The sequence below is a fragment of the Oncorhynchus nerka genome, unplaced genomic scaffold, assembly GCF_034236695.1.
Source record: "Oncorhynchus nerka isolate Pitt River unplaced genomic scaffold, Oner_Uvic_2.0 unplaced_scaffold_1357, whole genome shotgun sequence".
In the NCBI taxonomy this organism is placed as follows: domain Eukaryota; kingdom Metazoa; phylum Chordata; class Actinopteri; order Salmoniformes; family Salmonidae; genus Oncorhynchus; species Oncorhynchus nerka.
This window is the reverse complement of record NW_027040000.1, coordinates 95,090-110,089: the sequence shown is the minus strand read 5'-3', so window position 1 is coordinate 110,089 and position 15,000 is coordinate 95,090. Positions and strand designations below refer to the sequence as shown.

Sequence of the window (15,000 nt, the reverse complement as noted above, 5' to 3'; positions counted from 1 at the left end):
CTCTCCCCTGTCTCCTCGTTTCTCTCTCCTGTCTCCTTGTTCTCTTCCTGTCTTCCTGGTTCGCTCTCCTCTATCTCTCTCTCTCTCCCTCTCCCTAGTTTTCTCTCCTGTCTCCTCGTTCCTTCTGTCTCTCTCTGTCTCCCTCATTCTCTATCTTTCTCTCTTATACTCTCTCTCTCCTGCTCTCTCCCTCTCTCTCTCAAGCTACTCCTCCCCTCTCTTCTCTCTAACAAAAGTCAATTAACCCTCAGTTTGAACTAGGAGAAAAAGAGAGCAAGAGAGAGAGATTGTGTTGTGTTGAGTCAGTCAATGGGTTCATTAGAAGGCCTGTGTGCTTGCTGCCTGCCTGGCTGGCTGTTGGCCTTGCCAACTTATTGTCTCTGTCTCTTTTTGACTGCAGGTGAACACAAGGCCCAATGACTGTTCCCCCGCCGCCATCGGCTCTATGCCCAACAATAGGTGAGGAGTCTGGAGGGTTAAGGTCCAACTGCCTGGGGGTGGATGGAGGAGGGATGGATGGGGGAATGTTTGGAAATGCCGGTGGATGGATAGATGGGTGAATGAGTGTGTTGGTAGATGGATATATGGGTGAATGAGTGTGTTGGTGGATGGATAGATGGGTGAATGAGTGTGTTGGTGGATGGGTGAATGAGTGTGTTGGTAGATGGATATATGGGTGAATGAGTGTGTTGGTGGATGGATAGATGGGGGAATGAGTGTGTTGGTGGATGGATAGATGGGGGAATGAGTGTGTTGGTAGATGGATATATGGGTGAATGAGTGTGTTGGTGGATGGATAGATGGGTGAATGAGTGTGTTGATAGATGGGGAATGAGTGTGTTGGTGGATGGATATATGGGTGAATGAGTGTGTTGGTGGATGGGTGAATTAGTGCGTTGGTAGATGGATAGATGGGGGAATGAGTGGGTTGGTGGATGGATAGATGGGTGAATGAGTGTGTTGGTGGATGGGTGAATGAGTGTGTTGGTAGATGGATAGATGGGGGAATGAGTGCGTTGGTAGATGGATAGATGGGTGAATGAGTGTGTTGGTAGATGGATAGATGGGGGAATGAGTGTGTTGGTGGATGGATATATGGGTGAATGAGTGTGTTGGTGGATGGGTGAATTAGTGCGTTGGTAGATGGATAGATGGGGGAATGAGTGCGTTGGTAGATGGATAGATGGGTGAATGAGTGTGTTGGTAGATGGATAGATGGGGGAATGAGTGTGTTGGTGGATGGATAGATGGGTGAATGAGTGCTAGATGGGTGAATGAGTGTGTTGGTGGATGGATAGATGGGTGAATGAGTGTGTTGGTGGATGGATAGATGGTGAATGAGTGTGTTGGTAGATGGATATGGGTGAATGAGTGTGTTGGTGGATGGGTGAACGAGTGCGTTGGTGGATGGATATATGGGTGAATGAGTGTGTTGGTGGATGGGTGAATGAGTGCGTTGGTAGATGGATAGATGGGTGAATGAGTGTGTTGGTGGATGGATAGATGGGTGAATGGAGTGTGTTGGTGGATGGGTGAATGAGTGTGTTGGTGGATGAAATGGGTGAATGAGTGTGTTGGTGGATGGATAGATGGGTGAATGAGTGTTGGTGGATGGATATGGGTGAATGAGTGTGTTGGTGGATGGAGATGGGTGAATGAGTGTGTTGGTAGATGGATAGATGGGTGAATGAGTGTGTTGGTGGATGGATAGATGGGTGAATGAGTGTGTTGGTGGATGGGTGAATGAGTGCGTTGGTGGATGATATATGGGTGAATGAGTGTGTTGGTGGATGGATAGATGGGTGAATGAGTGTGTTGGTGGATGGATAGATGGGTGAATGAGTGTGTTGGTGGATGGGTGAATGAGTGTGTTGGTGGATGATATATGGGTGAATGAGTGCGTTGGTAGATGATATATGGGTGAATGAGTGTGTTGGTGGATGGATAGATGGGTGAATGAGTGCGTTGGTGGATGGATAGATGGGTGAATGAGTGTGTTGGTGGATGGATAGATGGGTGAATGAGTGTGTTGGTGGATGGATAGATGGGTGAATGAGTGTGTTGGTAGATGGATATATGGGTGAATGAGTGTGTTGGTGGATGGGTGAATGAGTGCGTTGGTGGATGGATATATGGGTGAATGAGTGTGTTGGTGGATGGGTGAATGAGTGCGTTGGTAGATGGATAGATGGGTGAATGAGTGTGTTGGTGGATGGATAGATGGGTGAATGAGTGTGTTGGTGGATGGGTGAATGAGTGTGTTGGTGGATGATATATGGGTGAATGAGTGTGTTGGTGGATGGATAGATGGGTGAATGAGTGTTGGTGGATGGATATATGGGTGAATGAGTGTGTTGGTGGATGGATAGATGGGTGAATGAGTGTGTTGGTAGATGGATAGATGGGTGAATGAGTGTGTTGGTGGATGGATAGATGGGTGAATGAGTGTGTTGGTGGATGGGTGAATGAGTGCGTTGGTGGATGATATATGGGTGAATGAGTGTGTTGGTGGATGGATAGATGGGTGAATGAGTGTGTTGGTGGATGGGTGAATGAGTGTGTTGGTGGATGATATATGGGTGAATGAGTGCGTTGGTAGATGATATATGGGTGAATGAGTGTGTTGGTGGATGGGTGAATGAGTGCGTTGGTAGATGGATAGATGGGTGAATGAGTGTGTTGGTGGATGGATAGATGGGTGAATGAGTGTGTTGGTGGATGGGTGAATGAGTGTGTTGGTGGATGATATATGGGTGAATGAGTGTGTTGGTGGATGGATAGATGGGTGAATGAGTGTTGGTGGATGGATATATGGGTGAATGAGTGTGTTGGTGGATGGATAGATGGGTGAATGAGTGTGTTGGTAGATGGATAGATGGGTGAATGAGTGTGTTGGTGGATGGATAGATGGGTGAATGAGTGTGTTGGTGGATGGGTGAATGAGTGCGTTGGTGGATGATATATGGGTGAATGAGTGTGTTGGTGGATGGATAGATGGGTGAATGAGTGTGTTGGTGGATGGATAGATGGGTGAATGAGTGTGTTGGTGGATGGGTGAATGAGTGTGTTGGTGGATGATATATGGGTGAATGAGTGTGTTGGTAGATGGATATATGGGTGAATGAGTGTGTTGGTGGATGGGTGAATGAGTGCGTTGGTGGATGGATATATGGGTGAATGAGTGTGTTGGTGGATGGGTGAATGAGTGCGTTGGTAGATGGATAGATGGGTGAATGAGTGTGTTGGTGGATGGATAGATGGGTGAATGAGTGTGTTGGTGGATGGGTGAATGAGTGTGTTGGTGGATGATATATGGGTGAATGAGTGTGTTGGTGGATGGATAGATGGGTGAATGAGTGTTGGTGGATGGATATATGGGTGAATGAGTGTGTTGGTGGATGGATAGATGGGTGAATGAGTGTGTTGGTAGATGGATAGATGGGTGAATGAGTGTGTTGGTGGATGGATAGATGGGTGAATGAGTGTGTTGGTGGATGGGTGAATGTGTGCGTTGGTGGATGATATATGGGTGAATGAGTGTGTTGGTGGATGGATAGATGGGTGAATGAGTGTGTTGGTGGATGGATAGATGGGTGAATGAGTGTGTTGGTGGATGGGTGAATGAGTGTGTTGGTGGATGATATATGGGTGAATGAGTGCGTTGGTAGATGATATATGGGTGAATGAGTGTGTTGGTGGATGATAGATGGGTGAATGAGTGCGTTGGTGGATGGATAGATGGGTGAATGAGTGTGTTGGTGGATGGATAGATGGGTGAATAGATGTGTGAGTGTTGGATGGATAGATGGGTGAATGAGTGTGTTGTGTGAGATGGATATATGGGTGAATGAGTGTGTTGGTGGATGGGTGAATGAGTGCGTTGGTGGATGGATATATGGGTGAATGAGTGTGTTGGTGGATGGATGGGTGAATGAGTGTGTTGGTAGATGGATGAGATGTGATGTGAATGAGTGTGTTGGTGGATGGATAGATGGGTGAATGAGTGTGTTTGGTGGATAGATGGGTGAATGAGTGTGTTGGTAGATGATATATGGGTGAATGAGTGTGTTGGTGGATGGATAGATGGGTGAATGAGTGTGTTGGTGGATGGATATATGGTGAATGGCGTTGGTAGATGATATTGGTGGATGGATGGTGGATGGGTGAATGAGTGTGTTGGTAGATGGATAGATGGGTGAATGAGTGTGTTGGTGGATGGATAGATGGGTGAATGAGTGTGTTGGTGGATGGGTGAATGAGTGTGTTGGTGATGATATATGGGTGAATGAGTGTGTTGGTGGATGGATAGATGGGTGAATGAGTGTTGGATGGATATATGGGTGAATGAGTGTGTTGGTGGATGGATAGATGGGTGAATGAGTGTGTTGGTAGATGGATAGATGAATGATGGGTGATGGATAGAGTGTGAATTGGATGGGTGAATGAGTGGATGATATATGGGTGAATGAGTGTGTTGGTGATGGATAGATGGGTGAATGAGTGTGTTGGTGGATGGATAGATGGGTGAATGAATGAGTGAATGAGTGTGTTGGTGATGATATATGGGTGAATGAGTGCGTTGGTAGATGATATATGGGTGAATGAGTGTTGTGGATGGATAGATGGGTGAATGAGTGCGTTGGTGGATGGATAGATGGGTGAATGAGTGTGTTGGTGGATGGATAGATGGGTGAATGAGTGTACGGATGGATAGATGGTGAATGAGTGTGTTGGTAGATGGATATATGGGTGAATGAGTGTGTTGGTGGATGATGATGGGTGAATGAGTGTGTTGGTGGATGGGTGAATGAGTGTAGATGGATAGATGGGTGAATGAGTGTGTTGGTGGATGGATAGATGGGTGAATGAGATGGATGAGATGTGGGTGGATGGGTGAATGAGTGTGTTTGGATGGGTGAATGAGTGCGTTGGTGGATGATATATGGTGAATGAGTGTGTTGGTGGATGGATAGATGGGTGAATGAGTGTGTTGGTGGATAGATGGGTGAATGAGTGTGTTGGTGGATGGATAGATGGGTGAATGTGGCAGGGATGGGGTTGGTAGATACACAAAGAATGAGTGTGTTAATTGATGATATAGGTGAATGAGTGTGTTGGTGGATGAATGGAGAAATAGGTGAGTGGGTGGATGATATAGAATGATGGGTGAATGAGTGTGTTGGTGGATGGATAGATGGGTGAATGAGTGCGTTGGTGATGGATGGGTGAATATGTTGGTGGAATGAGAATGCGTAGATGGTGATGAATGGAATGAGTGTGCTGGGTGGATGGAAGATGGAAGAGTGTTGGTGGATGGATAGATGGGTGAATGAGTGTGTTGGCAGGATGGATAGGATGGATAGATGATGGGTTGAATGAGTGGATGGGTGAATGAGTGTGTTGGTGGATGGATAGATGGGTGAATGAGTGTGTTGGTAGATGGATATATGGGTGAATGACTGCGTTGGTGGATGGATAGATGGGTGAATGAGTGCGTTGGTGGATGGACATATGATTGTGCTTCTCAGATAGACAGTGTTTTTGAATATCTTGGTATCTATGTACAGTACCAGTCAAGTTTGGACAAAACTATTCATTCAAAGGTTTTTCTTTATTTTTTAAAACTATTTTCTACATTGTAGAATAATAGTGAAGACATCAACGCTCTGAAATAAACACATATGGAATCATATGTGAAACATTCTTCAAAGTAGCCTCCCTTTGCCTTTCTCTTTGCTTATTTGAGCTGTTCTTGACATACTATGGACTTGGTCTTTTACCAAATAGGGCTACCTTCCGTACACCACCCCTACCTTGTCACAACACAACTGATTGGCTCAAATGCATTGAGGAGGAAAGAAATTCCACAAATTAACTTAACAAGGCACACCTGTTAATTGAAATGCATTCCAGGTGACTACCTCATGAAGCTGGTTGAGAGAATGCCAAAATGTGCAAAGCTGTAATTTTTGCACATTTTTGGCATTCTCTCAATCAGCTTCATGAGGTAGTCACCTGGAATGCATTTCAATTAACAGGTGTGTCTTAAATTTATTTGTGGAATTTCTTTCCTCCGTTTGAGCCAATCAGTTATGTTGTGACAAGGTAGGGGTGGTGTACAGAAGATAGCCAAGTCCATATTAGCAAGAACAGCTCAAATAGGCAAAGAGAAACGAGAGTCCGTCATTACTTTAAGACATGAAGGTCAGTCAATCTGGAACATTTCAAGAACTTTGAAAGTTTCTTCAATTGCAGTCACAAAAACTATCAAGCGCTATGATGAAACTGGCTCTGATGAGGACCGCCACAGGAAAGGAAGACCCAGAGTTACCTCTGCTGCAGAGTAAAAGTTCATTAGAGTTACCAGCCTCAGAAATTGCAGCCCAAATAAATGCTTCACAGAGTTTAAGTAACAGACATCTCAACATCAACTATTCAGAGGAGACTGTGTGAATCAGGTCTTCATGGTTGAATTACTGCAAAGAAACCACGACTAAAGGACACCAATAAGAAGAGACTTGCTTGGGCCAAGAAACACGAGCAATGGACATTAGACTGGTGGAAATCTGTCCTTTGGTCTGATGAGTTTAAATTTGAGATTTTTGTTTCCAACAGCCGTGTCTTTGTGAGATGGAGAGTAAGGTTAACGGATGATCTCCGCATGTGTGGTTCCCACCGTGAAGCATGGAGGAGGAGGTGTGATGGTGTGGGTGTTCTTTTGCTGGTGGCACTGTCAGTGATTCATTTAGAATTCAAGTCACACTTAACCAGCATGGCTACCACAGCATTCTGCAGCGATAAGCCACCCCATCTGGTTTGCGCTTAGTGGGACTATCATTTGTTTTTCAGCAGGACAATGACCCAACACACCTCCAGGCTGTGTAAGGGCTATTTGACCAACCTCAACCCAATTGAGATGGTTTGGGATGAGTTGGACTGCAGAGTAAAGGAAAAGCAGCCAACAAGTGCTCACCATATGTGGGAATTCATTCGAGACTGTTGGAAAAGCATTCCAGATGAAGCTGGTTGAGAGAATGCCAAGAGTGTGCAAAGCTGTCGTCAAGGCAAAGGGTGGCTACTTTGACGAACACTCTTTTTTGGTTACTGCATGATTCCATATGTGATATTTAATAGTTTGGATGTCTTCACTGTTATTCTACAATGTAGAAAAAAATAAAGAAAAAGCTGAGAATGAGCAGGTGTGTCCAGACTTTTGACTGGTACTGTAGACTATAGTGTAGGCATCACACCTTTGCTCTGTAGTCTGTGTCTTTTGACTGAATCCAGATGTTGTCATTTTTCAGTCCCAGTCTAAAGAAGTCCTCCGCAGAACTAAAGAAGATTTTGACTAATGGACAGGTATTGTATTTCTCCCCCTTCTGAACTAACACACACGTGTCCCCAATGGCTGTCCTCAGGGCTTTGGCCTGCACCCTGTTAGTCCCTGTCCTCAGGGCCTTGGCCTGCACCCTGTTAGTCCCTGTCCTCAGGGCCTTGGCCTGCACCTTGTTAGTCCCTGTCCTCAGGGCCTTGGCCTGTACCCTGTTAGTCCCTGTCCTCAGGGCCTTGGCCTGCACCTTGTTCGTCCCTGTCCTCGGGGCCTTGGCCTGCACCCTGTTAGTCCCTGTCCTCAGGGCCTTGGCCTGCACCCTGTTAGTCCCTGTCCTCAGGGCCTTGGCCTGCACCCTGTTAGTCCCTGTCCTCAGGGCCTTGGCCTGCACCCTGTTAGTCCCTGTCCTCAGGGCCTTGGCCTACACCCTGTTAGTCCCTGTCCTCAGGGCCTTGGCCTGCACCCTGTTACATCCTGTTATAGAAGACACATCATGTCCCTGTCCTCAGGGCCTTGGCCTGCACCCTGTTACATCCTGTTATAGAAGACACATCATGTCCCTGTCCTCAGGGCCTTGTCCCTGTTATATAGAAGACACATCATGTCCCTGTTATAGAAGACACATCATGTCCCTGTTATAGAAGACACATCATGTCCCTGTTATAGAAGACACATCATGTCCCTGTTAGTGAGTGTTGTCCTGTTATAGAAGACACATCATGTCCCTGTTAGTGAGTGTTGTCCTGTTATAGAAGACACATCATGTCCCTGTTAGTGAGTGTTGTCCTGTTATAGAAGACACATCATGTCCCTGTTATAGAAGACACATCATGTCCCTGTTATAGAAGACACATCATGTCCCTGTTATAGAAGACACATCATGTCCCTGTTAGTGAGTGTTGTCCTGTTATAGAAGACACATCATGTCCCTGTTATAGAAGACACATCATGTCCCTGTTATAGAAGACACATCATGTCCCTGTTAGTGAGTGTTGTCCTGTTATAGAAGACACATCATGTCCCTGTTATAGAAGACACATCATGTCCCTGTTATAGAAGACACATCATGTCCCTGTTATAGAAGACACATCATGTCCCTGTTAGTGAGTGTTGTCCTGTTATAGAAGACACATCATGTCCCTGTTATAGAAGACATCATGTCCCATGTCCCTGTTATAGAAGACACTTCATGTCCCTGTTATAGAAGACATGTTGTCCTGTTATAGAAGACACATCATGTCCCTGTTATAGAAGACACATCATGTCCCTGTTAGTGAGTGTTGTCCTGTTATAGAAGACACTTCATGTCCCTGTTAGTGAGTGTTGTCCTCTTATAGAAGACACTTCATGTCCCTGTTATAGAAGACACATCATGTCCCTGTTATAGAAGACACATCATGTCCCTGTTAGTGAGTGTTGTCCTGTTATAGAAGACACTTCATGTCCCTGTTAGTGAGTGTTGTCCTGTTATAGAATACACTTCATGTCCCTGTTAGTGAGTGTTGTCCTGTTATAGAAGACACATCATGTCCCTGTTATAGAAGACACATCATGTCCCTGTTAGTGAGTGTTGTCCTGTTATAGAATACACATCATGTCCCTGTTATAGAAGACACATCATGTCCCTGTTAGTGAGTGTTGTCCTGTTATAGAAGACACTTCATGTCCCTGTTAGTGAGTGTTGTCCTGTTATAGAAGACACATCATGTCCCTGTTATAGAAGACACATCATGTCCCTGTTATAGAAGACACATCATGTCCCTGTTATAGAAGACACATCATGTCCCTGTTAGTGAGTGTTGTCCTGTTATAGAAGACACATGTTCCTGTTAGTGAGTGTTGTCCTGTTATAGAAGACACATCATGTCCCTGTTATAGAAGACACATCATGTCCCTGTTATAGAAGACACATCATGTCCCTGTTATAGAAGACACATCATGTCCCTGTTACCGAGTGGCCGGTCATTGATTTCCTCTGAAACTGCTGCCCACTTCCTGTTTCACCGCCTGCCCCCGTCGACATCTTTATCCCGACCTACTGGATAGATATTCATTGTCTTAGCTGAGCGCTGTTGCCTAGGACACACTCACACACGTAAGGCCAGGCAAAGTGTGTCAAGCAGACAATTAAGCCCAGCCACTTCCCCGATGTCGCCTGTAACACATTGGTCTAATGGAGCCATACCCCCTCTCGCTGTCTCTCTCTCTGACACCTGACAAGTATCTCCCCCCTCCTGCTCTCTCTGTCTCTGACACCTGACAAGTATCTCTCCCCTCCTGATCTCTCTGTCTCTGACACCTGACAAATATCTCTCCCCTCCTGCTCTCTCTCTCTCTCTCTCTCTCTGACACCTGACAAGTATCTCTCCCCTCCTGCTCTCTCTGTCTCTGACACCTGACAAGTATCTCTCCCCTCCTGCTCTCTGTCTCTGTCACCTGACAAGTATCTCTCCCCTCCTGCTCTCTCTCTCTGTCACCTGACAAGTATCCCCCCTCCTGCTCTCTCTCTCTGTCTCTGTCACCTGACAAGTATCTCTCCCCTCCTGCTCTCTCTCTCTCTGTCTCTGACACCTGACAAGTATCTCTCCCCTCCTGCTCTCTCTGTCTCTGTCACTGACAAGTATCTCCTCTCTCTCTCTCTCTCTCTCTCTCTCTCTCTCTCTCTCTGTCTCTCTCTCTCTGTCTCTGACACCTGACAAGTATCTCCCCCCTCCTTTCTCTCTCTCTCTCTCTCTCTCTCTCTCTCTCTCTCTCGTTCTCTGACACCTGACAAGTATCTCCCCCCTCCCATGTAACCCAATCAATGGGGCTGAATTGGAGTAGGTGGTGGTGGTGCTGGGTCATTTTTAACCCCCAGTGTAGCCCCTTTCCCCCTGGCCAAAATGAACCTTGACAGCAGGCCATTGACTTGATATCATGCTGGTCTCAGCAGCACAAACAAGCATCTGCCCACACAATCAGGCTATTGACAAGCCTGCTAGCCAGGACCAGCCCCTACCCCATCCACCCTAACAGATGTCTCTATCTAATACAGGTTATGAGATATAAATATTTATCTGATAGCTGTCATGGGGTTTAAATGGGAAGGGTGTTGGAGATTGGGGGGTTGTTGTAGGTATTGATGAAGTGACAAGGGTCACGCCAGCCGAGGACGTGTCTTTATTAGGCTATAGACTTTATAAAAAAGGCTGGAACTGAGCCCGTGTCCTCACTCACAACAGAGTTGGTAACCTGGGATGGCTCGGGGGTTGTTTCAGTGTGTTTTGTCCTGAAGCAGAGCAGAATGTGTGTATAAGGTTGATTAAATAATAAGCTGATGGAAACGGACCATTTTATGCGTATGAATTACCAGGCTCTTCATTAAAAGACTCACGACAGGTGTGATGGAGAAAGCTAATCGGCTCTTCATTAAAACACTCACGACAGGTGTGATGGAGAAAGCTAATTGGCTCTTCATTAAAACACTCATGACAGGTGTGATGGAGAAAGCTAATTGGCTCTTCATTAAAACACTCACGACAGGTGTGATGGAGAAAGCTAATTGGCTCTTCATTAAAACACTCACGACAGGTGTGATGGAGAAAGCTAATTGGCTCTTCATTAAAACACTCACGACAGGTGTGATGGAGAAAGCTAATTGGCTCTTCATTAAAACACTCACGACAGGTGTGATGGAGAAAGCTAATTGGCTCTTCATTAAAACACTCACGACAGGTGTGATGGAGAAAGCTAATTGTCTCTTCATTAAAACACTCACGACAGGTGTGATGGAGAAAGCTAATTGGCTCTTCATTAAAACACTCACGACAGGTGTGATGGAGAAAGCTAATTGGCTGTAAGATTTAAAACACAAAACTAAATGTGATGGACAAGAGCGGATCATCTTCATTAAAACACTCACGACAGGTGTGGTGGAGAAAGCTCCTGTATTGCTAAAACAACATCATGTTGTTTGCTGTGAGAAAGTCCTTTGTAAGACCCTGGAAAAGCAGGAAGTGTTTATTTGACAAGGTGGATCATTTAGTGAAATGAACTTCTCAAGGTGGTGAATGTGTGGTGATGAACTTCATGTTTTCAGGAAATAGGCCTATCTGGGTATTCATTTCCAGGAAATAGGCCTATCTGGGATATTCATTTGACCAGGTGAAATAGGCCTATCTTGGGAATTCAAGGAAATAGGTGAATATCTTGGGATGATTCATTTCCAGGAAATAGGCCTATCTTGGGATATTCATTTCCAGGAAATAGGCCTATCTTGGGATATTCATTTTAGGCCTATCTTGGGATATTCATTTCCAGGAAATAGGCCTATCTTGGGATATTCATTTCCAGGAAATAGGCCTATCTTGGGATATTCATTTCCAGGAAATAGGCCTATCTTGGGATATTCATTTCCAGGAAATAGGCCTACCTTGGGATATTCAATTTCCTGGAAGTAGGCCTATCTGGGATATTCATTTCCAGGAAATAGGCCTATCTGGGATATTCATTTCCAGGAAATAGGCCTATCTGGGATATTCATTTCCAGGAAATAGGCCTATCTGGGATATTCATTTCCAGGAAATAGGCCTATCTGGGATATTCATTTCCAGGAAATAGGCCTATCTGGGATATTCATTTCCAGGAAATAGGCCTATCTGGGATATTCATTTCCAGGAAATAGGCCTATCTGGGATATTCATTTCCAGGAAATAGGCCTATCTGGGATATTCATTTCCAGGAAATAGGCCTATCTGGGATATTCATTTCAGGAAATAGGCGTTATCATGGATATTATTTGTAGGCTATACTGGTGACATCATGGTGCTTGGCTGCCATTTGAAAAATAAAAAATGATATTTTGTCTCCTCATGAAGCTTATCCACTTTATCTGCCAAGTGAGCATGTGCCAAGACCAGATCACTATCTGCCAAGTGGGGAATGTGCCAAGACCAGATCACTATCTGCCAAGTGGGGAATGTGCCAAGACCAGATCACTATCTACCAAGTGGGGAATGTGCCAAGACCAGATCGGACAAGTTTGCTCTTTCTCTAAAAACGTTTGTAGCAAAACCATCGGTAGAGTTTAAGAGGAGATGGAAGCACATTGAACTGCTGTGTTTTATCTGAAGACGTTTGTAGCAAAACCATCGGTAGAGTTTAAGAGGAGATGGAAGCACATTGAACTGCTGTGTTTTATCTGAAGACGTTTGTAGCAAAACCATCGGTAGAGTTTAAGAGGAGATGGAAGCACATTGAACTGCTGTGTTTTATCTGAAGACGTTTGTAGCAAAACCATCGGTAGAGTTTAAGAGGAGATGGAAGCACATTGAACTGCTGTGTTTTATCTGAAGACGTTTGTAGCAAAACCATCGGTAGAGTTTAAGAGGAGATGGAAGCACATTGAACTGCTGTGTTTTATCTAAAAACGTGTTTTTTTAGAAGCACTACGTCATTACAAACGTTTTTATTCACAACAAGTCCGTTTGATGGAAACCCCTCTGTCAGTGGAATGTCTTTCTGTGTGAATATTAGAATAGTGGCTGGATGGACACCTGGCTGGATGAACACCTGGCTGGATGGGATGGACACCTGGCTGGATGGACACCTGGCTGGATGGACACCTGGCTGGATGAACACCTGGCTGGATGGACACCTGGCTGGATGGACACCTGGCTGAATGGACACCTGGCTGGATGGACACCTGGCTGGATGGACACCTGGCTGGATGGACACCTGGCTGGATGAACACCTGGCTGGATGGACACCTGGCTGGATGGACACCTGGCTGGATGGACACCTGGCTGGATGGACACCTGGCTGGATGGCTGGATGGACTGTGGATGGACACCTGGCTGATGAACACCTGGCTGGATGGACACCTGGCTGGATGGACACCTGGAACACCTGGCTGGATGGACACCTGGCTGGATGGACACCTGGCTGGATGGACACCTGGCTGGATGGACACCTGTCTGGATGGACACCTGGCTGGATGGACACCTGGCTGGATGGACACCTGGCTGGATGGACACCTGGCTGGATGGACACCTGGCTGGCTGGATGGACACCTGGCTGGATGGACACCTGGCTGGATGAACACCTGGCTGGATGAACACCTGGCTGGATGGACACCTGGCTGGATGGACACCTGGCTGGATGGACACCTGGCTGGATGGACACCTGGCTGGATGGACACCTGGCTGGATGGACACCTGGCTGGATGGGATGGACACCTGGCTGGATGGACACCTGGCTGGATGGACACCTGGCTGGATGGACACCTGGCTGGATGGACACCTGGCTGGAAGGACACCTGGCTGGATGGACACCTGGCTGGATGGACACCTGCTGGATGGACACCTGGCTGGATGGACACCTGGACACCTGGCTGGATGGACACCTGGCTTTGACTGGATGAACACCTGGCTGGATGGACACCTGGCATACTGGACATTTTTGGGGGCTGGATGGACACTGGCTGGTGGACAATGGACAGTGTGGTGCTGTGGACACCTGGTGGATGTGTGACACCTGTGACACCTGGTGTGGACACCTGTGTGGTGGCTGTGGACACCTGGCTGGATGGACACCTGGTTGTGATGGACACCTGGCTGGATGGACACCCTGTGATACTTTTATTCCTCAGCATACTATTTTTCAGTCTAACACTACCCTCCTCCCATCAGTCTGAGGGAAACTTCTCCCAGCCTCCCTCCATGTCACACGGGCCATGTTATATTACCCGTTCTGACACCTTTTATCAACACAGGACTGGAACGACGACAGCAAACAAATCATCATTAAACTCTCCATCACTCCTCCCCCACCGCCCCCCTACACACCATTGTCCTTTTAGAAATTGGACAGCAAATGTTGTATTGATCTCGCTCTCTCTTTCTCTCTCTCTCTCCCTCTCCCTCTCTCTCTCTCCCCTCTCTCTCTCTCCCCTCTCTCTCTCTCCCCTCTCTCTCTCCCTCTGAACTTGGGATGACCTGAATGCCTGTTTCCTTGTATATGGCCTCCAGTAACATTCCTCTCTCTCGATCTCGCTCTCCCTCTTTCTCTCTCCCTCTCTCCCCTTCCCTCTCTCTCTCTCTCCTCCCTCCGTCCCTTTTTAAATCTCCATTGACATCTCTATCTTCTATCTCCTATCCTATTAGTATTGATCTCTGTTTGTGCCTCTATAGATCAATGGCCAAGACATACAATACCAGGAGCAGCTTGGCCATGGAAACGGAGGGACCGTGTACAAGTAGGTGCCTGTCTGTACTTTACTGTCGGCCTTCGTGCCAACACTGGTAGGTATAACAATAAGAATGGTGTTGAGAGAAGAGACATGGTGGGAGTACGGGCTTCTCAGTGAAGGGTAGAGAGAAGAGACATGGTGGGAGTACGGGCTTCTCAGTGAAGGGTAGAGAGAAGAGACATGGTGGGAGTACGGGCTTCTCAGTGAAGGGTAGAGAGAAGAGACATGGCTGGAGTATGGGCTTCTCAGTGAAGGGTAGAGAGAAGAGACATGGCTGGAGTACGGGCTTCTCTGTGAAGGGTAGAGAGAAGAGACATGGTGGGAGTATGGGCTTCTCAGTGAAGGGTAGAGAGAAGAGACATGGTGGGAGTATGGGCTTCTCAGTGAAGGGTAGAGAGAAGAGACATGGCTGGAGTATGGGCTTCTCAGTGAAGAGTAGAGA

At 46.4% G+C, this 15,000-nt stretch overlaps 1 protein-coding gene across 1 annotated transcript in view; it reads left to right on the top strand.

The window, feature by feature from the left end:
* The first annotated feature begins 322 nt into the window (after window positions 1-322).
* The window catches only part of LOC135568896 (dual specificity mitogen-activated protein kinase kinase 5-like), a 49,593-nt gene continuing 34,915 nt past the window's right edge, over window positions 323-15,000 (top strand). The window contains exons 1-3 of the mRNA XM_065015682.1: window positions 323-459; window positions 7,305-7,359; window positions 14,500-14,564. Coding sequence (XP_064871754.1) covers window positions 446-459; window positions 7,305-7,359; window positions 14,500-14,564 — 134 coding nt within the window. The 5' untranslated portion in view covers window positions 323-445. The remainder of the gene's footprint in view (window positions 460-7,304; window positions 7,360-14,499; window positions 14,565-15,000) is intronic.